Source organism: Phalaenopsis equestris, unplaced genomic scaffold, assembly GCF_001263595.1.
Source record: "Phalaenopsis equestris unplaced genomic scaffold, ASM126359v1 Scaffold000297, whole genome shotgun sequence".
Classification (NCBI taxonomy): Eukaryota; Viridiplantae; Streptophyta; class Magnoliopsida; order Asparagales; family Orchidaceae; genus Phalaenopsis; species Phalaenopsis equestris.
Genome location: NW_018164739.1, coordinates 4,576,128 through 4,603,500, shown reverse-complemented (window position 1 = coordinate 4,603,500; position 27,373 = coordinate 4,576,128). Strand labels below are relative to the sequence as shown.

At 38.8% G+C, this 27,373-nt stretch overlaps 1 protein-coding gene across 1 annotated transcript in view; it reads left to right on the top strand.

The window, feature by feature from the left end:
• Positions 1-16,740, top strand: part of LOC110025265 (protein SCAI homolog) — a 49,090-nt gene extending 32,350 nt beyond the window's left edge. Inside the window, 4 exon segments of the mRNA XM_020725649.1 lie at positions 10,577-10,765; positions 11,241-11,377; positions 14,981-15,204; positions 16,476-16,740. Coding sequence (XP_020581308.1) covers positions 10,577-10,765; positions 11,241-11,377; positions 14,981-15,170 — 516 coding nt within the window. The 3' untranslated portion in view covers positions 15,171-15,204; positions 16,476-16,740.
• The last annotated feature ends 10,633 nt before the right edge of the window (positions 16,741-27,373 follow it).

Here is a 27,373-nt window from a genome sequence, read left to right as displayed (position 1 = left end):
TATATATATATATATAGATAACTATTTTATATATTGAGTAGTTGACCGAGGGGCGATAGATGTTGCTTCTTGTCTTTTGTTGAAGCCCCTCCTCATGACGGCTTGACTTCACCCAGCTAGGTATTCTCCAAGCCTCTTGCTATTGCACACTTGATAGTCCTACAACCGACAGGGAACTCTTTGCAGACAAAAAAATGTTGTCTTCTTGATGAGGTCTAGCTCGTTTATGACTAATCTTTGAAAGAGAATAAATAAATTAAAAAACATAATGAATAAGTTCCACATCTTCCAAATTTTCTTCAGTAAGATCCACCATGGATTTCAGTCGGCCCGCCATTTGAGTTGTTTCAGGGCAAGCAACTTATGAACAAGCGAACACACTGACCTTCTTCTTGGCCACTTGATCAACAACTGCAGCCTCCCTCTCGACCTCCTGAGTGTCGAAGGCTTTCAAGTCCTCGGTTATTTGATCAAACGCTTCCAGCTGAAGCACGTGGTTGACAATTGTTTGATCGAGATATTGATGAACGACAATCAACACCCTCTACATCGTTGGCTTTTAACAATGCTTTAGCCAAAACTTTCTTCTTTGCTTTGGTCAGGGCATTGCCAGACGGGACAGCTAGATGTAGCACTCAAAAGGGGAAGAACCCAGGCAAGGATGGGGCTTCTATTCGTTCACCTTTTTTCCATCCACAATTGTTATAATTTGTCGACCAAGGCAATTTGAATGAATCCTTTCGGGGCAACCTAAAATGAGAACATATAACTATGGAGCTTGACCAACCACGAACTTTCTAATTGGCAACATAAGAAAACAAATATTATCATAACCGCCATAGAGTTGGGCATCATCTGGCCGTAGTATGACACATTAATGGGCAATAATGGCATGCAACTCTTTATAAAAAGGTAGTCGGAGTTTGGAATGAAATTGGTGCTTATAGAAGATGAGGTAGGCACCGTACAGAGAGGTATCTCAGTCAGCCTCATGAGGGATATGAAGATTGACAGTGGGATTGAAGATGCAAGTCACCTGTAAGCAATTCACCTCTTCTCTAGTCATCCATGATTGATTGTTCTACACAACCAACCTAATGTTCTTCGGAGTAAATCACAGAGCCATTTAAGCAAAGCACGAAGAAAGAAAAAAGAAAAAAATAATAAAGAAAGAAAAATGGTGGAATAAAGCGTAACGTTACCAACCTTGTGCCTTTTATATATAAAGGGAAATAGAAGAAGCTCACCTATTGTGCAAAGGTAAAATTTGTGCTCTATAACGGTTTGAAAAATGTGCCGACATAATAATCACATCAACACAAAAAAATGAGGCAGGAAAATAATTTTTTTATAAAAATATCTTAAAATCACAAAAGTTGCTTGAAAACCAACTCAATATATAGTACTTTACAATGGGGTCGATCGCCGCTTCGACCGAAACATAACTTAACCAAAGCAACTTCTTATGCAAAATTTTTTCACCATACCTAAACTAGTTCAATCGATCCATTTTTTATTCAAGCCCTGTGTATAAAGGATCTCTCACAAACATCTGACTATTTCAGATGAAGAGCAGCCACCACCTACTTTATCCTCTCCTCTTTCTCCACACAACACGACAGCTCACACACCTCATCACCTCACTGGATACCAATTGATCAAAGGATTTCTTGATCTAGTCCAGATAAAGAGAAAAAATTCTGGGAGATATTCAAAACCCATTAGTTGCCCTCCCCCGCATGTGTCTCGAGAGGATCGTTCGGGGGGTCAATCTTCGAGAGTCGGAACACATGGGGCTTAGGAGGCTAGCCGACTGAACCTGCTTGCAGTTGGATCAACAGAACTGGTCCAGAGATTGCGGGTCTAGGTTCCCAGGGAACCGAGCGACAACTAGGAAGGGCGATAATGCCGCTAGCCCTTTCCATACCTTTCAATTTATGCTTTTTCCTGTTTGGAGTATATATATGCGTTGTTTCTTAGAATTAGGGTTATGTTCTGTTGTATTAATATTTCAGATTCTCCCTTGAAGTCTCCTTCCCTCTTGCTAGGGCTGTATCCGATGATGGGTGGTTCTTTGGTTGTATCTTTCTCCGTAGCAGCGTTGTATCTTCTCCTATCTTCTTCTTTACACCTTCTCCTTCACCTACCCACCCTAGCCGTTGGTCTCTCAATATTCTTCTAACTGCCCTGCCGCCCCCTACACCTTTTCTATCACAACTTTGCAGTCCAGCTCTCCTGGCCACCATCCAGCATGCCGACCTCCACTTCCCTGCAGTTGCCCTTGTTGTCCAGCTCTCTCAATCATGTACCCGCCCCTTCCCATCTCTTCACTTGCAACAATCATTGTTGTCAGGTCCTCCAAACCACCAACCAACACCCTCCCGACCTTTTTTTGCACTCCCACTTATCGTCCATCCTCTCCCAAGCCCCATCAACAGACACCTATCCCATCCCCTTCACCCCAAGTCACCAACCTCATGCACCCTCACCTTCCACGCCAACTCTACCTAATCCCTAAAACTACTATTCTGCAACCACATCGCAGACGCCACCACCATCCTCAGATCTTCTCTTCCGGCCCCTAGCCGGAGAGTATCGTTGTTGTCATATTATCCTTTCCAGTTTGTCTGGTGTTGTATCCATAAGTCAGTGCTAATAAAGTTTGCTTTTGTTTTTGCTAATTTCCAAACTAGTTCCAGTATCATTTGATATCAGAGCTAGCCCAACCTTAGTCTTATCCTTGGTTTCCTAGCATTCGTCATAAATCAAAAATTTTTTTTTTCCTTCCACCATATACCCTTTTTTGTTTAACAGATCCTAGACCCTAACCATGCCACCAGGAAGATATATGCTCGAGCCTGCTTAAGAAGAGATACGACAAGAGCTTGGTCGCCTTCATTAGAGGCTCATGGAGTTTGATAAGATGACCCAAGTGGAGGTTACCCTCAATTGATATTTGAAGTTTCGAAGGGGAGAAAAAGAGGAGGATCTGAATCCCTTCCATAGGGAGAATTTCAGCGATAAAGAAGATAGACTACAACGTTTCAGAATCCAGTATCAAATGATGCCTATAAAGGGATATCCGAATCCCTTCTATAGGGAGAATTTCAGAGAGGGGATATCATTTGCAGGGCACAAAGACTTCAACATTAATGTGGATTTGCCAAAGTTTGATGGAGGCATGGATCTAGAAGACTTTATTTATTGATTGTAATCTGTTGAATTGATTTTCGAGTATAAGGACGTGCCAGATCAAAGGGTCAAATCAACTGCTATCAAGTTGAAGAAAAGTGTTTTGTGGTGGGAGAACTTACAGAGATAGAGGGAAAGGGAAGACGACGATGAGATTACTAGTTGGTTGAAGATTGAGAAAGCGATGCAGGAGAAATGCCTCCCACCCGATTACCACCAAGATATATTTCTGAGGCTCCACCACTTGCAATAGAGGGATCTGTCAGTAGAAAAATTCACAGAGCAGCTTGATCAATTGAAAATGATGTTCGATTTGATCAAGCTAGAGAAGCATACCATAGCCCATTATCTGAAGGGTTTGAAGCTCGTTATTAGCAATGTGGTGTAACTGCAATCTTATTCGCCACTTAGAGATGTTCAAAGTTTAGCCTTGAAGATAGAAAGACAGCAGACACTGAGAAAGCAGCAGTTGTCCTTCAGGCAGTAATCTTCAGTCAAGCAGTCAACTATAACTACCGACAAGGGTACCTTGGGAGGAACTAGCAAGCTTGGACAAGGAAGTGACAAGCATGATCAGAGTGCAAAGAAACAGGATAAAGGTAGCTCCTCCAATATAGTATTGGCCAGGAAGTGTTTCAGCTGCAACGACTATGGCCACATAGCCTTCTGCTATCTCACGAGCCGATTAGTCACCCTGACAGATCTGGGCGCTTTGGAAGTTGGCAATGAGGAGACAGCTGAGGACCATGGTGAGGTGTATAGTCTTCTACTAGATAAAGGAGAAGCGCTCGTAGTGCGATATGTCTTACTAATTGATAAATTGGGCCTCAGGACTCAAAGACATTCTCAACTGTATTCACTGGCGTGGCTGAAGAAGTAGAATCGTGTCAGCATCGACCAAAGATGTTTAGTAGAGTTTTTGATTGGTGGCCAACTACAAAACTAGGTGTGGTGCTACGTAGTCCTTATAGATGTCTGCCACCTTTTGTTTGAGAGACCATGGAAGTTTCACCAGAGGACCAACATCTTGAAAGCGGTCTTCCAATTGTCCCCTGGTCTCATCTGGATTTGGTAGTACCCACTGCATAAGTCGATCTTGGAAAAGAGGGTGACTCCGTGCAACTAATCTAAGAGATCATCCAAACAAGGTATGAGAAACCGATACTTGATAGTAATCTTGTTGATGGCCCTACTATCAATTCACATCCACCACGAACCGTCCTTCTTGGGTACCATCAGGGCGGGGATATCACAGGGATTGGTACTCTATATGTCTCAATCTATAGGCGGGCTAGTTTGATAATACTGATCCAGGTATGAGTTCTATGACGCGCTGAATGACTCTCAACAGCGTTAATCCCTCTGGAAGACTGTTGGTCATCACAACTTGGAAGTCACGTTGTAATGACCATATCGATGCTAGTATCTCACTCTCCTCCTTAGTTCCCTCAAGTAGGACCAATGCTATTGCCACTAGAGCATCCCAAAAGCATGAAGGTCCCTCGAGGCTAACACCTCGTCGATATTGTTTACATTTCTAGCATCCTTGATAGTTAATAACACGATGCATTTTTCATCCTTTTTAAATGAGTACGTATTCTTGAAGTTGTTGTGTGAGTCCTGCGATCGGATTGCCAAAGCCTCCTCAACAGAATATGTCACGCGTCCATAATAACTACGTCACACCACACTTGCTGCTGTAGTTGATTTTTAATTGAGAATTCAACCAAACACTATTGATCTGCACGTATCTCGTTCCCCTCTTTAACCATCTAAGGGAATATGAATGAGGATGTTTTTGTGTGGTCAATCTCAATTTATTCACCATCAACGTGGATACTATATTTTCACAGCTTCCACCGTTGATAATCAAACTACAAACTTCACCCTTTCCTGCACACTTGGTGTAAAAGATACTGTGTATCAGTCATGATTTATCTCTCTTCGGTTCTGTTCGTGAGACTTTCCATATGACTAACATCTCTCCTTTGTCACCTTGGAGTTGACGTTCTTCCTCTGGATTATCCTCTGATTCCTCTTCCTCCACTTCCTCGACGACGACCTGATCCTTGAATGAAACAAGTTGGCTTGTGAAACAATTAGATTCTATTTGTTTGTAGCCATAACATCTGAAACACCTCATGGCAGACACTCTATTGGGTGAGCTACCTATTTCCGCATACTTTTCACTCAGATCTGTCTTACCACTTCCCTATCCCGTTTTACCAACTCCTCCAAAGGTTCCCTTGTTAGTTGTTGTAGTTGTATGTGATTGACTAAATGAAGATTGTTGTCTACTCTGCTTCTGTTATCTTTCCATCTTCAAAACTAAAATCTGAATATGCCCTCGTGACCAATATGACTGTAACTGCACAACATTGCGATTAGCGGGTCAGACCCCCTAGATAATGGGTTATGGTGTGTTCCTGTTGCTCGACCAACTCACACTTCATTCGCAACTGGTAGAACTGCGCTGTGAATTCCTCAACTGATAGGTCTTTCTGCTGCATGTGGTGGAGTCTCAGAAACATATGCTGGCGGTAAAAAGGTGGAAGATTTTTCCTCTGCATTTCTTTCTTTATATTTTCTCACTTAGTAATCTTATCACTGCCTTATCTCTTCGTCTACCTCTTCAAGTTTTCCCACCAAAAGGAGGCGCCCTGCTTCAACTTGATGACACTTCATATACGAGAGTGGTGGTGTCGCGGTTGGAGGGGTTTAACTGGGTGAGGAAGGAAGGTTGGCGACTTGGTAGGTAAGAAGGATTGAATGGGGATGGTTTGAGATGACAACTGGGACGACGAGTGTTGGCCGACAGTTGGAAACAGGGAAGGAGGGGGGTTTGGGTGTTTGGTGGTTGAAGGCAGGTTGGAAGGAGTTGGTAGGGTGGCTGGCGTTTGGAAGCAGGGAGGTAGCTGGGCGGTCAGCGACTAGGATCTGGAAGGGAAGGAGGTGGCAGGGTGGCCATTGGCTGGTAGCAAGAAGGACATGCACCGACTGAAAGACAATGGCCTCAAGAGGGATTGTGTGGGGGAACTAGGTAGAGGTCGTCACCAGTTCAGAGTGGGATATAGCCGAAGCACCATCTGTCCTCAGATATGAACCTATTAATGGAAAATGCATGGAGGGAGAAATTGAAATAAGAAAACAAGACTAAACCCTAACTCAACAAGCGTTCTACTGGACTGGGTTTGGGGTGGGGAGTTCTCCTGGACCGACACCGTCCTTGCTGAACTGCTCGATTTAGCCTAAGCTTCGCTCCAACTTTGATATCTTTAGACCTTTTCCTTTTTTATTTCAACCCCAAATTGATTTCTGATCATATTGTAAAATGTGAGAATTGTGGTGCTCATATCATTTTTCTTTTAATCAAAAGATTCATTATACATACTGGACTGCACCATCCTTGCTGAACTGCCCGGTTTAGACTAAGCTCTGCGTCAACTTTGACATTTTTTAAACCTTTTTCTTTTTCATTTCAACACCAAATTGATATCTGTTCATATTGTAAAAGGTGAGAATTGTGATGCTCATATCATTTTTCTTTTAATCAAAAGATTCATTATGCATACAAAGCATGGAGCTCCTGATATGTTAAGCGTAGAAGATGATCCTCATAAATATTATGAATTAGACAAAAATAAATAAACTCTTTGTAAAATTGATAAATTTATGGTTTCAATATTAATTTATTTGAATAATAAAAAGAACATAGCTTTGAAAATAATAAAGGATGCATGAATAAGAAATAAGTGTTTAAACTAGATTCTATTTTTACTGAATTTAAGATTTTCTGGAAGGAGAGATAATACTGAAGGTTAGACAGAGTTTTCTTGATTATTGGATTTTCTAAAGTTACTAGAGGTTGTCCTTTTTTTAGCTATCGTAATCATACTTTTTGTACTCATTTTTTTAAAGACACAATATGAGATAAAAACTCAATACTATACTTAGAATCTTTAGGTTTTGAATGGATAATTACTAATAAATAATATAGGTTCATGAAGGATATTTAAGAGTGTGAGAGATTTCTTTATAAGAATATATTTTAATCTATTTTTCTTATTAAGGATCCATTGATAATGATGATTTTCTTGTTGCTAGGATGACACATATATAAAATAAATTTATGAGATGAGTTAGGGTGCGTTTGAAGCGGCTTGTCATCTCCCAAAAGAGCTCTTCGGAGTGGTGGGCAACCCAAAATTTAAATATTGCTTTTCGGCTCTACACCTAGTCGATGTGAGACTTTTTGTCTGTGACATTCTCCTTCACCCAATCACTTGACGCCCTCGTCGCGGATCAGCTCCACCTAGGGTTCCATTGGACCATGGAGAGTTCATACACCTGACAGACAGTAATCTGCTCTGATATCACTTGTCACCTCCCAAAAGAGCTCTTCGGAGTGGTAGACAGCCCAAGACTTAAATACTGTTTTTTAGCCCTACACCTAGCCGATGTGGGACTTTTTGTCCGTGACATTCTTCTCCACCCAATCATGTGACGCCTTTGTCTCAGATCGGCTCCTTTGAGGGTCCCATTGGACCATGGAGAGTCCACATACCTGACAGACATTAATCTGCTCTGATACCACTTGTCACTTCCCCAAAAAAACTCTTCGGAGTGGTGGACAGACCAAGACTTAAATATTGCTTTTCGGCCCTACACCCAACCGATGTGGGACTTTTTGTTTGTGACAGACTGCTATTTTTTTTAAGAAGCTGCTGTAAAGCTGCTTCCCAGAGAAGAGCTTTGGAGCTGTTAGCAAGCTGCTGATGAAGAAAGAAATGTCTGTTTGAGAGATCTGATGTACTGCTGCTGTTTCTGATGAGAAAAACTATTTTGCCCTTGTATATGTAATATATTGAAAAAAGTACAGTTTTTAAAATATTAGGAACTAAATAACATAATGATGTCTTATTGCTAAAAAAACTAACAGTCCAGTCCCAAATACTCTAATACATAAAAAAGGATTAGTTATTTGAAGTAAATGACTATAATAATGAGGACAACAACGGTAATCAGTAAGCCTAAAATGATATTTGTTTTGAAATCTCAATGATCAAGTCTTCGGGACAATCTTCTCTCCATCCCTGCATCTCTCATCGATTGATCACGGTCTGGAGGTATCTTGTCAGTGTCATCAACCCAACAAAAGTAGTCACAATCTGCAGGAGTCCTGTTTCGGGAACAACGATAAAATTTTCTCCCGTAGCCGTCTTCCCTTCTGGGTTGGTACTAAACGCACCTATCGCCACAATAACAGAGTGAAACTTTCAAAGTGCTTGATGATCTTTTGCTCATATTTTCTAAAGGCACAGGTGACAAAGGAGGAGAGTGGTGAGGGGTATATGTGAGGATATAAGAGTAAGATTACCAGAATTCCAAAGGGACAACGACATCTTTGGTACCTCGCAACAGAATTTTAGCCGCGGAATGCCCTCTTCCCCTTCCATTTAGCGTTCGACCGAATGCGGCTCCCCATCCACGAAATGCTCAAATAAAAAGGGTTCTCAAATGCCACTTCTCCGTTTCCGAAATGTAAAAGCCGCAAAACTGGGGTCCCAAACGGGGCCTTATTCATATGATTTGCAGCTCATGTATCAATGATCTGGAAACTAAAAATGGGCAATTTTGAGATTTGATGGCATGGGAAGAGGATGTGATACCTAAAAATGCTAGTATACAAGTATTTGTGTCAGATGCTATTTCCAATATGCATAACAAATTTTTTAGCATTTTTATTTCTTATTTGTGGAATTCATTTAATGATTTGTTGGTATACTTACTCTCGCTTATATTATATATACATGTCTTAGCTGTTTTGCTTGTCTTTCTTGTGCTGTCCAATGTTGATTCTGAGGATTACCAAGAAGTTCCCAACATGTTCTTTGTTTTAATATTTTTTTTGAGCATGTCGAGTCTTTTTGCAATATGTGCACCTTTTAGTAGCCATATTAATCATCTTTGATAGGGTTGGTTGCTTGTTATCCTCAATAGGAGGGGGCTTCGATTCGAAGTTCTTGGTGTCAACAACCTTTGATACGAAGGCTGAGCCCCCCACTTGGTTGCTGGTGATCGTGATTTTTCTTTTTCCTTCTCTTTTGATGACGACAAAGACTTCCTTTAGTAATGTTAAATTTTTGCTTTTAAAAACTTATGTGCTTACAACATCAAATTCAACATTTAATCCAACACAAAGAAACCATATACTTTAGCTTTTTAAACAAACTATTTAAGAAGGTTGTATCTTTACTTACATTTGGATATGTTGAAAATGATTCATCTCTTGCCGTAGGCTTTGCAATGGGTTGGAATATGCTATGATGGACTTCTTACTTTATGTATAATATCTTGGTCTACATTTGGATAAGTTGAAAATGATTCATCTCTTGCCATAGGCTTTGCAATGGGTTGGAATATTCTATGATGGACTTCTTACTTTATGTATAATATCTTGGTCTTAGCTAAATAGATTTGTGGAATATTTTTAACTTTGAAATATGTTTGATTTATCATGTTATCTCATATTCTTGTTGTTGAATTGCGGAACACGAATGTCTCATTTATCTCCGCAATCATAGAATTTCATAACCAGAACATTATCAAAGAGCATTTTTCATCCAAAATCTTTACTTGGGATCTTCTTACTCTGGAACAATGCTAAGCAAACCGTCCAGTTTTCCTTTCTCTTGAAGAACAAGCGAACCGATTGCAGTGACTCACACAGCTCTTTCCATTTTACTGGTTTATTTAATGGAGATTTTACTTCTCATGCTGCGTTTGAATTGCATCCCTCAATCTTAAGGAAACTTGAGTTACGTTGGGAATATGAGTAAACCCATGAAAGAAAATGTAGCAACAGTGTGTTTGCCGGAGTTGAAAAGAATAAGAAATTTGAAGAATCTCTAAAAATCACGAAGAAAGAAAGAGGAGAGGACTCTTATAAATGATTTTCCTTGAGTTAACTGGAATTGTAGAATTGCTTCTTGTTTCTTTCATTCTAACATGTATATAATTTATTTTATCCTAGGAAATATACACAATATGTGAATTCACATGATTCAATAGCCCCACGAATTGGTGGGTTGGTAGCAGGAATCTTACAGATCATCTTGAAAGTAAAAAAGAGGGCAGAAATTAAGGTGGACGTCTGGGATCCATGAGGTGGTAACATGAAGAAGGGTGGTAGTGAGGATGCATGTTAGGGAATTGTTTGAACAAAATGCATCTTGATGGTTCAGTTTGATTTAGTATTATGTTTGTTTTAATGATACACCTTAATTTGAGTTATTGGTTGTCATTCATCAAACATGTAACAGTATTGAAATCATCAAGGTTACAGTTTGACAAGTTTTTGAGCTGAAGAATGGATTTTTCACAGGTCATTCATGGGGATGAGAAAGGAGAGACCATGGCTATGTTACTCTCTCCAAAATCTCAGGCTCCAGCCATGGGAGCTACTAGCGAGTCTCCCCGCAATCAAAATATTAGCCAATTCACATTGTTCCTAACAGCTCCAGTTCAAGCTTTCTGCATCTTGCTGGGTGTTTCTGGCGTTAACTTGGAAATGGCAAGTATATTCTTTTCTACTATGTACACATAAATGCCATTCTCAGAGTGAACCAGAGAGAATATAAACACATGAATGCCATTCTCAGAGTGAACCAGAGAAATATAAATAAATTGTAATATTTCTATCTTTTTATATTTCAAACATGGGCTTCCAAAATAAGAAAATCGAGATTGTTGATTTTGATCTTTGACTATCTATACAAATCTGTGGAAATTTATCGTGCCATGCTTATTCACTTGCTGTTAGAAGAAATAATTATTTATTTATTTCTGCATTGGCTGAGTTTCCTTGGAAGATAAATTGCCAATCTTAATCTTTGTACTCATATAAGGAAATGGCAAAAATTTTTCATTAAATGTTTGTAATTTTGGAATGACCAACTGCTGCCTGATTTTGCTAAGGTTTATTTTGATTCAAGGTTGTACACTTCTATGGTGCTTTGTTCAGTGCTTATTTGGACAATTTATTTCAGGAAACATATAACGATGCTGAAGAGTTACTTTTATCATCGTTGTATGAATGGGAAAATGCTTTACTAGCATGTGGTGAACTGCATCCAATATGGATTGGGGTTTTGGGCGATCCATTTTTGAGGCGACTTCTTCTTAGGTAACTTCTTCAGCTTGCTTTTATTCATTATTTTGAAATGTTTGTACTCATTTAGTTGCATGTGCTTTTAGCCTTTGCCCATTGGTCCAGTGAACTGTCTGAACCCCCCACTAAATTTGTTTATCCTTCAGTTTGTATTCTTTTTTTTTAATGTTGAAGAATTTTACCTTTCCTTCATTTCTTCTGAGAAGTTCCTTAATCTTGTACATGACCATTATATTTTTATTTCTTAAATTTGAAAAGAACATAGAAGAAAATAATCTTAATGATTATGCCAACAAGCAAGCCAAAGTATATGGAGATGATTCGCTTCCCACGTTGAGGACCGAGTGGTGACCAGTCATGTGAGATATATGGAGATGATTTCCTTTTTGCCCCTCTTTATTTTCTCTTCATCATTTCTTTCTATCCCTCATTCTATCCCTCCATTTTGCTTGTCTCCTTCTCCCCCAAATCAAACTCCCTCGCTTCCTCTCCTTCCTCATAGGTTGCCCAACTCCTCGATTCTTCTTCGATTCTTCGTTTCTTCTTTCATGTAAATGAAACAGAACAATTGTAATCATGTTTTAGGGTGTTTTCCTTCTTGTTTTTTATCTGGACGGTCGTCATTGTCCAGATTTTCTCTTCTAGGGTTGTATCCGACGACTTACTACCGCTTAAATTTTCTATTATTTAATAAATCAGGTGACTGTATCTTGTTTGAGGTGGTGATTATCATTGACCTTCCCACTTCGCCGCAACTTTACCTCTGTTGCCTCGATAACCGTATTTTCTACAACCATCCAAAAAACAACCCCCTCATTGTTTTCCGGCAGCCGCCTACCACCCAGTTTCCTCCCACCTTGTTGCCATCCGTCACCACCACCCTTCCAACAACCAGTCGACCCCTCGCCTGCCATTAATAATTGTCCCAACCATCTGCAGTTTCCTCACTACAATCCACAACCACGAACACTCCTAAAACTACAAAATGTTGCCATTTAAATGAGATCAATTTAATTATGATTTTATGCAATTCCATGATGGGAGATTTTATCTAAAATTGGATTGATATATTAAAGGAGTTTTTACGTACATAACGCTCAAAACCTTCCTATTCACATATTTCACATCTAAACTTATATATTTACATAAAAAAGCACCTAAAATCTTCTAATAAGCACAGAAATAGCACGCTATTCTTCTCCGTTCTCTTTTTCGTTAATTCTCTCATAAGGGAAGACGAGGGTGTGAAGATGAGGAATAAGATTACAATCTGAAGCGCTTGTGATTTCGTTCTCTTGCATTTGCTCTCTTTGAAACAACATTATTTTCTCCCACTTTAGCCTTAGAAAATGATGAGGAAGAAGATTGAGGCAAACCAGTTTCCACTTCCGCAACAAGGAAAGGGAAACCTCCGAGAACAGGGATAAGCGAGCAAGTGTTGTTTGAGTCTTCACTGGAATCATAACCACCAAAGACAGAGTGGTTCATTGCCGGCGGTAGAGGAGAGAAGTTGATGGTGGCGTTGGAGCCGCGGAGCTGTATGGCGATAGAATCACAGACCTTCGCGACCTCCCAAGCAGTGTTGAAAGTGACGAGCCAACCCCGAATCTGCCCGTGGGGTCTCAAATCTCCGCAACGAATTTCCACGAAGAATGGTGCGAAATTTTGATATCACAGGCATAGTTTGAGGTTTCTCCATTGTGGCCACGACCTTCTCTTCTTCTGGCATGCGCATGCTTCGCCTGACTTAACCTTAGTGGAGCAGGTTGCAACGGATGGCTAAAGCAGCAGTCATCAGGTATAGGTGGCATGGATATCCTCATAGTGGATTCAGAGTGTCTTTGAGCATAGATGCGCTGTGTTTAGCGGCCTGGAGGCCGCGTTGATGCAAACAACGGTAATTTGGCAATTTAATGAACTCTGACAACTTTGGATTTTCCAACTATGGGACGGAAGAGGGAACGGGAAAAAGACGGAGTGCCTAACCCGTAAAATTTAAGTTTCGAGTGTCAAAAATGTAAATTTTATTGTTTCACGTGCTATGTATGTAAAAACCTATATTAAAATATTTCCTTGAAAGTTTCATTATATTTTATGCATGAAGAGTTGAGTTTACTAAAGTAAACTAATAGGATATGCTTATTTCTTCTGGTGAGGTGTTGCTGCTCGAGTGGAATACACTTCGGCCAATATTGAGCATAATTTTAAAGAAAATGTTTGCCATTAAGTGATTATAATAACGAGCTATGCGATTTTAAATCTTTAATGCTTTGTACTGCTCTGCTCTGTTATATGAAAAAATGCTTTGTATAGGCCTCATTTATGCTCTAATTCACAAAGAATGCTTCGTGCTACTTAGGCTTTTGCAAAGCTTTGATAAGCATATCTGATTGTCTTTAGATATTATGAAGATATTGTTGATGTTTGTAATGTTGGTAATTTGTGGAGGTGGGATAGAACATTGTAGTTCATGACTATTTTGGAAGTTTTTTTGGGATTTCTTGGGAGCCTGGGGTAGAGCTTTTCAATAATCTAAATACTTCTTCCCTTAGTTGTGGGGTGGACCTTGAAGTCTCGTTTCTCATTCCTTAGTTAAATTTCTGTCATCTCATTAGAGGGGTTATCATTGATAAAAAGGGCTCTTTAGGTCCCTTCGGCTTATCCAAGCTGCTACCAAGCCGAGGACATCTATTTTTGGAAACTCATTCGCATTACATGATCTCCCATTGGTTCAAGCACACAATAGGAGGGCTTTATGTTCAACATGCTTTATAGATGTATCTGCAAGATTTTTAGTGCGTAAATATAATCCAAGCATTAGCCCATATATCAATATTCTTATATAAATCAAATCCCTTTTGACTTTAATTTTTATTTTGACCTAGAAGTTTGGTCTATTGTGGGTTTATAGCTACGGTATTTTAACTATCAACTTTCATAACTACACTTCTTTGCAACATCTCCATCTTGTTAGGTTAGTACTTTATGCAACTTCATTTTATTCTTCGAACTTGCAATGTCTTTTTTGTGGCTCTCCTTGCATTAAAAATATGAAAAATATTGTAGCTTTGCCTGTATTTATCTTGAAAATTACCAGAGTTTAATTCCCATAAAAAAGGATTCAGTTTATTCATCCCTAAGCCATTTATATTTTGAATTTTTCCATGCAGGGCATTTGCACTGCTTTGTTTGCATCAAATTTACATTATTTTCAACTTCAAATAATGCTCCAATTACCAAGTTTGGCATTTATATGATGTCAACCGGTGTTGGTAAGTAGGAATAACCTAATTCAATTGCCTAAATTGAAAAAAGAAAAAAACAAAAAATAGGCACAAGATCAACACACAAAACATTCAAAAAAATTTAATACACGCTCACCCAACGACGGCCATGTCTTGTTGCCACTCCTGCGAACTTCATTATGATTTTATGGTAGCTATAATTGTCTCCAACACAACAAAATGAGTACAAACCTCCTCTATAAAAATAGAATGACCAAAAGTACGGTAAAATCCCCAAAAAGCAACATGTTTTTCTTTGTCGAGCAAAAATTATTTTCCACAAGGATCGTCATACTTGATACATCTTTAAACAACTACTCGTTGATTTTGGCAGGTTTATTTTCTGTCGATCTGTTTTGGCGCTTTACAGCCTAACATTCCAGCAAGAGGAATATTTTCCTTCATGTCTTCCGAACTTACCTGATTGCCTCCGTCCAGGGTCAGCTCTATCAGAGTCTGCTGTGTTTGCGCTTGCCAACTTCTTTGGTGTCAATGGTCATTTCGTTTTCTCAAAAGGGGCATAAGCACCTTGAATCTATGGCTGATCGTTGTCAATTGGTGAGTGTTTCATACATGAGTAAATCACTTTCAAATATTTATGAATTGTACTCACAAAAATATGAATCACACACATTTTAATCTATTTTATATGTCGCCATGTATCATTTTTGGCTTTTATTGCTTTTTCTTAGAATTTTAATAATATATTTTACCTTTTCAAGTTTTTGGTTCTTTTTTTTTTTGATGCTCTATGTATATGGTTGCTAACGCTTGAACTTTCTGAAAAATTAGGGAAGAGGATGTAAGGAGAGACTAAAAAAAAAAAAAAAGAGCAATATCAAATGACTTGGATCTTACCATTCTTTTCTCTGAGGAATTTAAATTTTTTTGGCATTTTTTTTTACACACGGCATAGCAATGATAGATTATGTTGCTAAAAGTAGTTTTGTGTTTAAATGTTTGTGTTGCGAAAATAAATCAGCGTTTTTGCTAGTTTTGTTTGTTTTTTTTTTTTTTTGAATGGTGAGATTCAGGGCATAACTTTGATATATGTAGAATTTGAATACAAGATATTAACAACTATGATTTTCATGATGTTAGCTGACACCTACAATTTGAAAATTTTTCTTATGTTATTTATTTTCTTGTTTGGTATGATTTATTGATTCTACTTTCTGATCACTAAAGGAGCAAAACTCCCTTCTATGTATTCAGTATGAGGATTTAGCTTTTATGGATCGATTATTTTGTATTTCTCGTTTGATCTCACTATGTTTCACATGGTTATTGCTAAGATCATTAAACGATCTGCACACAAAATTATTAGGAAGACCCTTTTTGTCATAATTTATTGTTCAATGACGTATTTAAAAAAAATAAAACCTATCATTCACCTAAGTAATAGGGCAGTCGAATGTGTACCTCGTTGTGCCAGCCAACAAGCCTCCAAGTTCTGTACGAAAACTCTTTTTTTTTTAATTCAATAACCCTTTTAATTCAGCAAAATAAAAAATAAATAAAACTACATCGGGATACATCTCAAAATGTTTTGTTTTGAGAACAGTGTAACTCACATTTTGATTGATTTCGTTTATTATATATATCTTAAAGTAAATGTAATAATTTTGAGACCCATTTTGACCTGAATTTTTTCCTATGTGGTTGCAAAGCTGCTCGTCTTGTTTTGTCGGGTTGGTCAAGCATCTTTAGTCTTCCTAATAATTTGGTCATCAATTTCTTTCTTTTAATTTTATTGCTTAAGGTGATATTAATATGTTGGGCACGATTTAGCATGATAAATAATGTTGAAATTAATTTAATTTTTTCAGGTTTATAATTAAAAAGTAACAAGCTTGAACTTGGCGTGGACTTGGAGCAACTTTTCTTTTAGGGTGGCTTGGGAGAAATAAGGCCAGTCATTTGAAACCTATTCTCATCCTTCATTACTTATACGAGTTGAAGGGAGAAAATTCTCCTTGAAATGCCACCTTATTTTTTTTATTATTAGATTCGATTTATTTGATTTTGAAGGAGAATTTCTCATTGTAAACACTATTTTTAGTGCTTCAATAAAAGGTTTACTGGTTGCATGTTCCAGTTGTTCCCAAAATTGGAAATTTAGAGTGCAGTGAATTTGACCTGAGATTGATACTAGATTTAAAACATACATACATACATACATATATACAAGGCAAAAATAGTACCCCGAATATTTAGAAGTGTTCAATTTAGTCCCAAATTTTAGAATACTCCAATTTTGTCCCAGATTATTAAAAGTTGTTCCAAATTGATTCTAGATTATGTTTCTCATTAATTTTATCAATGATCTACATGAGTTGAAGCATATATTCATCTTTTTATGTATTTCTTTAAAAAAAATGTGGTTTGTATATAAACTTCTTTTTTTTTTTTTGAAAAATTATAATTTTTAATTTACATTAATAAATCTCTTCACAACATTCATCACCTTTTTTTAAATGAAAATTTTGAAATAATTAATAATTATGCCGTAAGAACTCACTCAATCTGAAATTATATTTATTACTTGATCAATTAAATTTTTTATTTTAATATTATTTATTAGAAGATATGTTTTAAAATATTTAAAGTTAATTTGGAAAATTAAGAATGAATTTATTTTGCATTTAAGACATTATGTATGTGATTGATAAAATTATGGATTGATTGCAGACCACTTATATTCTTACACAACTATATTTATATATATATATATATATATATATATGTATATTTGAAAAGGCAAAATTCATTGATAAAAAGAGATGATACAAAGGTTTTAGTGAGTGGCTGCAAAGGGCCCACTCACAAGGATTACAAACGTATTCTCCAAATATAAAACAAAAAGAAACAACTCCTAATCATGGTGGGTGTAGTCGGTGGATATATCGCTGCCTCTTCTCCTGATTTAGGGAGGGAGTCCAACAACATACTAAGATGTGGGCTTCCGTCTTAAACAATGATACAGTCATCCTGAGAGTTACTGAGATCAGACATTTTTTTCATTTGTCAGAGGTAGTCCCGTATTAAAAATAGGTAGATCTTCGATGGAGCTAAACTGCAGATCTGACTTAGCCTGCAACACACTTTAATCCTGACACTTCCTCAATAACTTGAGTACCCTCTTCCCTCGCAATATGTGGTTCCAAGACACTTCGGCTAGCATCTGCTACAACAAAATTCATAGAATTTGTAATCTGAGGAAGAGCTGCCTCAACAACAGTAGGCGGAAGTTGCTGGTCTGGTTGATTAGGAGTAGCCTTATGAGTCAAATTCTCCTTCAACAATTCTGGAAGATTAACAGTGTATGCTATATTTTCCTCTACATGGATTATGTTGTTAGGACCTGCCGATATCAAACGTATGTGAAGCCTGAAGCGTTTGAGAGGGGCGTGCCTAAATTGTTTGTAGTGATTGCGGTAGTAGGGTCTTTGTTGTGCTATAATTGGCTGCCAATACCCATTGTGGGTAGTACCCAGCCCAATTTCTGCACATGAGGGAAAGATATTCTTTTCAACAAGAGTTCTTGCAACTAAAGGCCTGGTTAGATTAAAGGTGGGTGTATCCAATTTCATAGGTCTCCCTAGTGCAGCTCCAATTGAGTAGAGGAATTGGTGGTTGAAGCAGTGCAACTTTAGGCCAGGTGGTTTAAACCAGATTAGAACTATATGTGGTTCTTGACTAAGGTCAAATTCAGGAGATCACTTAAGCAGTTTCATATATATATTTTTTATATTGTCATAAACTTTTTGAAAAATATTTTTACATAGTCTTCCACTTTAGATAATTGTATCATCACATGTCTCCCATCAAAGACGTCAACCTTCCAAAGTCCCAATAGTTTGAGATCTTCAAAGGTCTTTCGAACGACTTCCATTTTGGGATGTCTCGATTGAAACTTCCCAATGAGTGTGAATTTGAACTTGTTAACCAGGTTGAAAACTTCAACATTAGAGAAGAATACAGCTAGTTTGTCACTCTTCCTACCCGTCTTCTTAATAAGGTTGCAGTCCTCATGGTCTTCGAATGATTCATGGTAAAGCTGAGGAAAACCTGATTTGATTTCAAAGAGCCAACCATATCAACAAAAAAAACCTTCCCAAGGTTTAAAATTGTAGTAGTCGGTGGTTGAGAAGGAGCAGTAGCCATGGAAGGGAATTGAACAGTGGCAAGCTGCTTGAGTTTGGACTGCGGGTAGTTCCAGACGCGAGTGCAACAGACGGAGCCACAAAAGTTGGAGCTGTGGGAGACCGCAGGAGGCGCAACTGAGAATGGAAGACGCGCGAAAAAGAAGCGACGCCACACGATGCAAAATCTTCAAGCGTAAAAGAGCCAAATGAAGCCGGGAGCTGCAGAAGCGCGACCGCAGGAGGCACAATTGACAGACGCGCGATGAAGAGCAACTCGGCACGACACCTCTACTTCTTCGAGCGTGACAGAGGATGCACGACGAAGAAGTCGAAGCCGCTCGACACAGACGAAGCACGACGGAGAAGAGGAGATACGATGAAGAGCAAATCGATGAAGAGATACCAGGTTTCGCCATAATGGCGTAACCCTAACAAAGCGAAATCGAAACAGATGACATTGTACATATATTTGTGTGTGTGTGTGTGTGTGTGTGCGTGCGTGCGCCTTGGTGTAAGACCCCTCAAGTCAGAGGTTCGAACCCTCTCTGACGACGTGTGCTTTAAGTAGGCGGTACTCAAATTGGTTGACATATTAGGAGTTGCTGGAAGCTCGTATAAAAGCCTCTGGCTGTTCCTTTATATATATATATATATATAAGTGTGTATTAATATGCGCGATTTCGTCGCTCCCGTCTCTGCTAGGGTTTGCGATTTCATGGCGATTTCGTTGAGACTTTGATATGGCTCGTTCGTTCGCCGGCGTTACAGCCGACGGGAAGGGAGATGGTGGCAGGAAAGCTCGATAGTATGCTAGCGTGACCGCGGATGGTGTTCCAAAATTTCCCTTCTTTTTCCGACTCTCTCGCTCTCGGTTCTGAGAACTCCTTTGTTCGACAACCGGGCCGTAAGGGGGGAAAGCTTGCTCTGTTTCTTACTGACGCTTAAAATGGTGATCTAGCTTCTTCCTTTAATCTTCATCTTGTGGGGAAATTTTTGTATGGTCATCTAAAGATGGAATTTCTCTGTAAACATTTCGAGCTTATGAGGCTTACGGGAGAATGGAAGATAGGTCCTCTTGATGGCAGACATATTTTAATTCAACTCTCCAATGAGGAGGATTATACGCGCCGCTTTGCGAAGAGAGTGATTTGGTTCGAAGATTACAGGATGACGGTTTTGAAATGGTCGGCTAACTTTGATCCTAAGGCTGAGGCTTCGATAATCCTTGTCTGGCTTCGTCTCCCGGGATTAAGGGTGCATCTTTTTAATCATAAAATTTTATTTTCTTTGGCTGCCATGTTCGGGAGGCTTTTGAAGTTGGATGCTCCCACATAAAATCTTACGAGGCCGGCTATGACTCGTGTTCTAATTGAAAAAGATGTCACTTTACCCCTCCGAATGAGGTATGGATCAATTCGGCACATAACGGGTATTGGCAACAAGTTTTGTTAGAAAATCATGCCCCCTATTGCACACAATGTTGTATGTTTGGCCACAATCAGGAACAATGTTTCAAGATGCACCCTGAACTTAGAAAACGGGACGACACACGTCCCCAGCGTGTCATGTCTGTTGTTGTACCTCCTGCGGATCAAAATGATATTACGGTTGGGCTTACTGTTGATGTGCCTCAACCCACTGTCAATGTCTCTGGCCCTCCTGTGGGTATTCCTGATGGTTTACAATTTGATGGAGACACTGCCCCCCTTCCTGCTAATCTGAATGCTGTTAGAAATATTAATCCTACTAATCCTATTTCATCAAATGAATTGGTTCAGCTGGCTGATATGAGGCGGGTGATGCCTGCTCTGCCTGATTTGGACCCGCCTATTAATCCCTTGATTGAGGCTCGCCCTTCCTCGGCTTCCTTGCCTGATGCTATTAATATGGGTAATATCTCTACATTTTCTCATCAATCTGATGCTCTCTCCGACACTCCTTTAGAAGATTTTTCAAAAATTCTTAGAGATGAATGACATGTATAAAAATATCGTAGGCGTAAGTTTAGAGGTCAAACAGAAACACCTTTTCTTGCGAGTGGAAACAACTTGTCGAACACAAATCAATATTATTCGGATGGTGAAAATGGACAGTCCCGAACTAGATCTTCTAGGAAGGGACATGTGTCTACCCATGTTTAATATCTTGATTTGGAATATCAGGGGAGCTGCGGATCCTCACTCCCTTAATAGACTTAAAAACCTAAGTAGGGTGCATAAGCTTTATATCTTTGTTATTTTGGATCCTTTTGTTTCAGTGAATCAGAGTAGAATTTTTAAGCGTATTGTGGGCAAATTTAAGAATTTCTCGTACTTTTTCAATTGTTCTAACAAAATTTGGCTTTTGTGGTGGAAGCATATTACGATGAACATCACCATTGACGATAGACAGTTTGTGCACACTTTCTTTTCTATGGATGTTTTTTTGGGTCACTTTACTTTTGTCTACCCTGGAACCTCTAATGTGGCTAGATTCGATCTCTGGCACAAAATTTCTGAGATCGGTAAGAATATTCATCAGAACTGGATGGTTGGAGGGGATTTTAACATGGTTATGCATGAGTCTGAAAAGTTAGGTGGTAGGAGTATTGATACCACTTTAACTAATAAATTCATTGACTATATGAACAGTGCCGACACTACTAATTTGGGTTTCGTCGGCTCTAAGTGCACTTGGAAAAGAGGTAAGCTTTTTGAAAGGCTTGATAGATGTTTTGCTAATCAAGTTTGGCTTTCCTCCTATGGTTTTTCGCAGGTCCAACTTCTAAGCAGATCTGACTCCATTCCCCCCTTCTTCTTTCCTTTGATTCTTTTAAAAAGATTTCTACTTATCATTTTCGTTACCTTAATATTTGGGCTAAACATGAGGATTTCATTAGACTTATCGCGGATAATTGGAAATGTGAGGAGGTTGGGAATGCTTGGTTTATACTTTAGAAATTGCATAAGAAGGTGGCTTCTGCACTCAAACCTTGGAATTGGAATTTTTTTGGTGATGTTCATGCCAGAGTTAGGAGAGCTGAGGAGAAGGTCAATAGTCTGCAGGCTCTTGATGAAAACTCTAATGATTTTATTCATGATCTTCAGGAAGCGAATAAGGAATTATTGGAGGCATCCCTTTGGGAGGAGGAGCTTTTGCAACAAAAATCAGGGGAAACTCATTTCACTCAAGGTGATAGAAATACCAGATATTTTCATGCTTGTATTAAACAAAGAAGAGCTAATAACACCATCGTCAGGATTAAAAATGAGGAGGGAAACTGGATTACTAGGGATGAGACGATTGGGGAGAGTGCAGTTCTTTATTACTCTAAACTCTTTCAATATCAGGACACCACGGGAACTATTGTTGCCTCTTTATTTGATGATGTCAGACATCACATGGTGAATCTTGACCTATGTCATCTTCCTTCGGAGGAAGAGATTCATTCCACCTTGCTTGATATAAATTGCAACAAAGCACCGGGCCATGATGGTTTTACTTCAGATTTCTATATTAAATGTTGGAGTATTGTCAAGGAGCAGGTAGTGGCTGCTATTCAAAGCTCTTTCAAGGGGGACACTCCGGGAAATTATTTTTCTGCCACTACTATTGTTCTTATTCTTAAGAATTCTCAAAAGTCTTCTTGGGACCATTTTCGACATATATCTCTTATCTCTGTTCTCTCCAAGCTGATCAACAAGATTATTGTAGAAGAATTCAACCTCTTCTAAATGATTTAATATCTTTGAATCAATCGGCCTTTATTCAGGGCAGGAGGATCACTGATAATATCATGCTGGCCCAGGAGCTGATACTTGATATTGATAAAAAATGTAGAGGAGAGAACATGATTACTAAATTGGATATCCGGAAGGCTTATAACTCTCTCAGTTGTGTAAGTTCTATTGGCCCGGGGTTTTTCTCAGGATTTCTGCAAACTTATCCTCTCTTTGCTCCATTGCAACAAATATAGTGTTCTTATCAATGGTCAAGCTAGAGGTTTCTTTAGTGCTGGTAGAGGCATAAAGCAGAGAGATCCTCTATCACCTACTATTTTCATTTTAATATTTGATTATCTTTCTCACCTCCTTAACAACATTTTTAGGGATAATCCTTCTTTATTATGTTCATAAGTCAAAGATGATGACGTCTTATCTAGCTTATGCTGATGACATGATTTTATTCTCCAATGCAAGTAAAAAGTCGGTCATGGTGTCTCAATAAACGATGTCAATCCTTCTTTGACATCGTTTATTGGCCGATTTTCAATCCATTTCAGGGCTCCTCTTTAATGCTAGCAAATGTCATATTTATATGGGAGATGCGGTTAATCTTGCTAATGTTTCCTGGATTGCTAATTTTTCGGGTTTTTCTCTTTCTCACTTTCCACTGAAATATTTGGGGGTGTATCTCCTTAAAGGTAGAAAGAGGCGTATTCAGTTTAATGATATTGTCGAAAAGGTGCGGAAAAGGATTATGGATTGGAAAAATAACTTTCTTTCCTTTGGGGGAAGAATCACTTTGCTCAGGAGCATTCTTCATTCTCTTCCTCTATACACTCTCCAAGTCCTCCAATCTAAGAAAAGGATTTCAATAAGTTCCTTTGGGTGGGAAATCATTCTGGCCGGAGATGGCTCTCTTGGAAGGATGTTTGTAAACCTCTTTACGCTAGAGGTTTGGGTTTCAAATCTCTGCATCACATTGCTGAAATAAATGTTTTTAAACAATGGTTCAATCCAAGGAAAGGGGATTCTTTGTGGGCTAAGTTCATGCATGGGAAATACTGTCGGTCCTCCCTTCCTTCTTTGGCCAAGTGGCGATTAGGTGATTCTACTATGTGGAAGATGTTGCTTCTTATTAGAGATTAGGCCAAGAACTACCTTTACTGGGAGTTGGGTGATGGTAGTATTTCTTTCTGGCATGATTGTTGGTCCCATGTTGTGCTTGAGCTGAGAGACTTCAGTCTCACCAACCTTAAGGTGTCGGATGCTTGGGTGGATGGACATTGGAACATCCCTTTATTAATAAACATTTTGGGGACGGAAGAAGCAAACTTTATTTCCACTATTCCCTTTATCAGCAACTGCATGACACTCCGAAAATGAAAACTCCTTTAAATCATTCCATTACTAAGTCTTTATACTCCTCTCTTGGTAATTTCTAGATGCTCCCATGGGGGGAGGGTGTGTGGGGTTGGGCGTTAACTCCATCTATGTCCTTTTTGGCTTGGCGGATTTTTCATGCTATCATTCCTTGTGATGACATTCTTAAATTGAAAGGTTTGAGACTTGCTTCTAGATGTTGTTTTTGCCATGCGGCTGAGGACACCATTGAACACACTTTCTTCTTGTGTTCTTTTTCTATGTTTATTTGGCATAAGGCTGGATTGTGGTTTGGCACCATCGTAACTCCTAAGAGCAATTTATTACTTCTATTGCATGCAATTCTGATGGAAAGAAAAAGCATTTCTTGCAAATTTATCCCTATATTATTTGTTGGTTCATTTGGATGACCCGGAATGATATTATTCATGCTAGCAAGGACATCCGATGTAGGACGGTCTTCACTAATATCATTGCTTACATTAATAAATTGTGGAGGCTTGGGAACAATAAGAAGAGTTTTTTTTGCTGGTATAAATTATTTTCTTTCCTTGGATAACACTAATATGAATGATGTTAGGCTCTATTAGAACTGTTTTGGTCAGATGGAGACCTCCTCCCAGTGGTTGGATTAAATTTAACACAGATGGGAGCTGGAAACCTGATAGTGCTGGTTGAGGGGGTGTGGCTAGGAATGATACAGGAAATTGCATTCTCTTTTTCTCCTCCCCTTCTTGCGTAGATTCTTCTCTAGAAGCTGAGGCTCGGGCTGTTTTGTTGGCGGTCATTCTGGCTGCTCATCTTTCCTGGAATAATCTCATTGTTGAAAGTGAATCAAATTTTTTATGGACATTTTCGCAAAGGGTTTGGAGCTCCCTTGGGATGTTCTTTATTATATCAAGAGAATCAAAAGTTTGACCTCCAATATGAATTTGGTGTGGAGTTTCATTTTTAGAGAAGGCAATCAACCAACTAACTGGCTAGCTACTTTAGGTAGTGCCACAAATGTCTATCAGGTGGGATCGCCCCTTATGTTCCTAGGGAAGTGTGATATTTGTTGTTTGATGAAGATTTCACTATCAGCTTTGAACCTTCGGGGAACTGATATTTCCTTCTCTTACTTTTCTTACTTTTTTCACTATGGCTCAGAACTTCACACAGATCTTTTCAGGCGGTTTGGCATGAACAATTTCTTGGAGGCCCATGGCCCCATTGATATGATGGTTTTAATTTGCTTGGGGGGCCCACGACTCTTTGTTTTGTTTATTTCCCCTGGCTCTGTCTCTTGGTCCAGTTTGATGGGTTTGATCTGTGGGGAAAGAACTTTGCAATTTTTACTGCCTTATTCTATTTTCTCTGTTTCATGTTTACTTTCTTCAGATTTTGTTTTTGAGCCTCCTTTTTGCTTTCGAGAAAGGGTGTTTTGGATAAAGTGATTTCTGGTTCAGCCTGGATGTCGTATGGGGGCTCCCTTACTGCTGTTGTTTTCAAAATTTTGTTTAGCTGCAGATTATGGCTAGAGGAGACTGGATGGGTGGCTGATCTCCAAGCGTCAAAGTTTTGTTTCTTTTGATTTACATCACAATTTATCTCAGATTTCTTTTTGTAGATGCCCATACAGGATATACTTCAAAGTTTAGGTATACGTTTTGCTTGATTACATGTATTTTTGGGTGTTTGAAAGCTTTTCTTTATTTTTTTCTTTTTTGGGTGGAGTTGTAATATGGATGGACGAACCCCTAAGAATTTATGTATGTTCTTTCTTTTTAGAGGGGATCCTCCTTCCCTCTCCTTTTGTAATCATCTTTTATTTTAACGCGTAAGAAGCCACAAGTTGCTCTTTCCAAAGCCACCCCAAGGCAAAAAAGGGGTATACCATATATGTTTTTTTTTCAAATAAAAGGTAACTATATATATATATATATATATAGTGTGTGTGTGTATTCAAAAGTTGATCCAACAAAAAAAATTATATAAATTAAAAATTATAATTTTTGAACAACAAATAAAATATACATTTATATACAAATCACATAAATTTTGAATAATTACATAAAAGACGAAAATACCTTTCATTTAATACATACCACCGTTAACTTTAACGGAAAATATGATTTAGGACCAAATTGAGGCAACTTTCAAAAGATCAAATTTTGGTTATAATGGGGGTCTTATTGCTACTAAGTTACTGTGTGAGATGAGTGCACCTCATGATGAATGGATCAAATTTATTTGCATTCATCTCAAAATAAATTCAATGGCTGATCACAATTTCTTTTATCAGATTTATTTCCAATTCAGAGGCTCTTTTTTTGTCAACGTTTCTTCTTTGCAGTGCTAGGGTAATGTTGTTGGCCTAAGCGTCTTGGTGAGTTCTCCTCAGGTGTGTTGTCTCTCTAAAAATAGCTAAACTCTTTATGGAATCAATATTTATTGTCTCTTTTGACAAAACCCTCTCGAAGATTAGCTAAAATTTTTTTCGTGCAACGATTTACTGGCTTTTCAACATAAAGCTGTTTACTTATTGATTATACTTTCATTTAAATTGAATAAAATAGAAATATGCTTTCTGAATTCTTTTGTTTATTAGTTTTATTATACTATTTTTAATGGAATAGTTTCTGTAATTTATTTAATTGGTATTTGATTAGTAGGCTGCTATTTTTATTTATTTGCATCCTCTAGCATGTGAAACTATATGCTTTTGTGATATATAGGATGTTTATTAGAAGCAATTTTGTTTTTTTTGTTTTTTTTTTGGTTATTTTCTGATAGCTTGCGTGATACATTTGGGAGAGGGTTTCTGATACCGGATTTAATCCAAACTACAATAACGAAAGCAAATATTATTTAGTGAAGCAACTAGCGTTGCAATAAAGAGTCAAACAGAAACGAAAACACTACAAAACATCAATATCCTGCTAGGTTTGAGTAGAAATATTTGTGGACAGCGGCGATGTGGCTTGGTGGCAGGCGGTAGAGCTGGGGAGAGATGGTGGTGGATGGGTGGAGATAGGGAAGGCTAGGTGGTTGATGGCTTTAGACAAGGAGAAAAGGAGGGGGCTTGAGTGTTCGGTGGTTGAATGCAGGGTGGTAGGGTGGTCGGCGGCTGGAAGCGGGGATGCAGGGAGATGGTAGGTGGCCAGCGGCTGGACGCAGGGAGGCAGGGAGTTAGCAGGTGCAGCGATGGCTAGGAGCAAGAAGGAAGGAAGATGGCAGGTGGCGGGCGGCTGAAAGCAGGAAGGGCAGATGCTGGTTGTAGGATACCGGTTAGGAGGAGGATTGCGTGGGAGAATTAGGTAGAGGGCGTCACCACCTCGGAGCAGGATATGACCGGAGCATCACCTGTCCTCGGATACAACCCTAGCAAGAGAAAATGCCTGGAGGCAGAAATCTGAAATTAGAAAAACAAGACCCAACCCTAACTAAATGACGCGGGGCTTTGGGGCGGACCGGCCTAGGCTTCGGTCCAACTTGGCTGGACCTGCCGGGCCT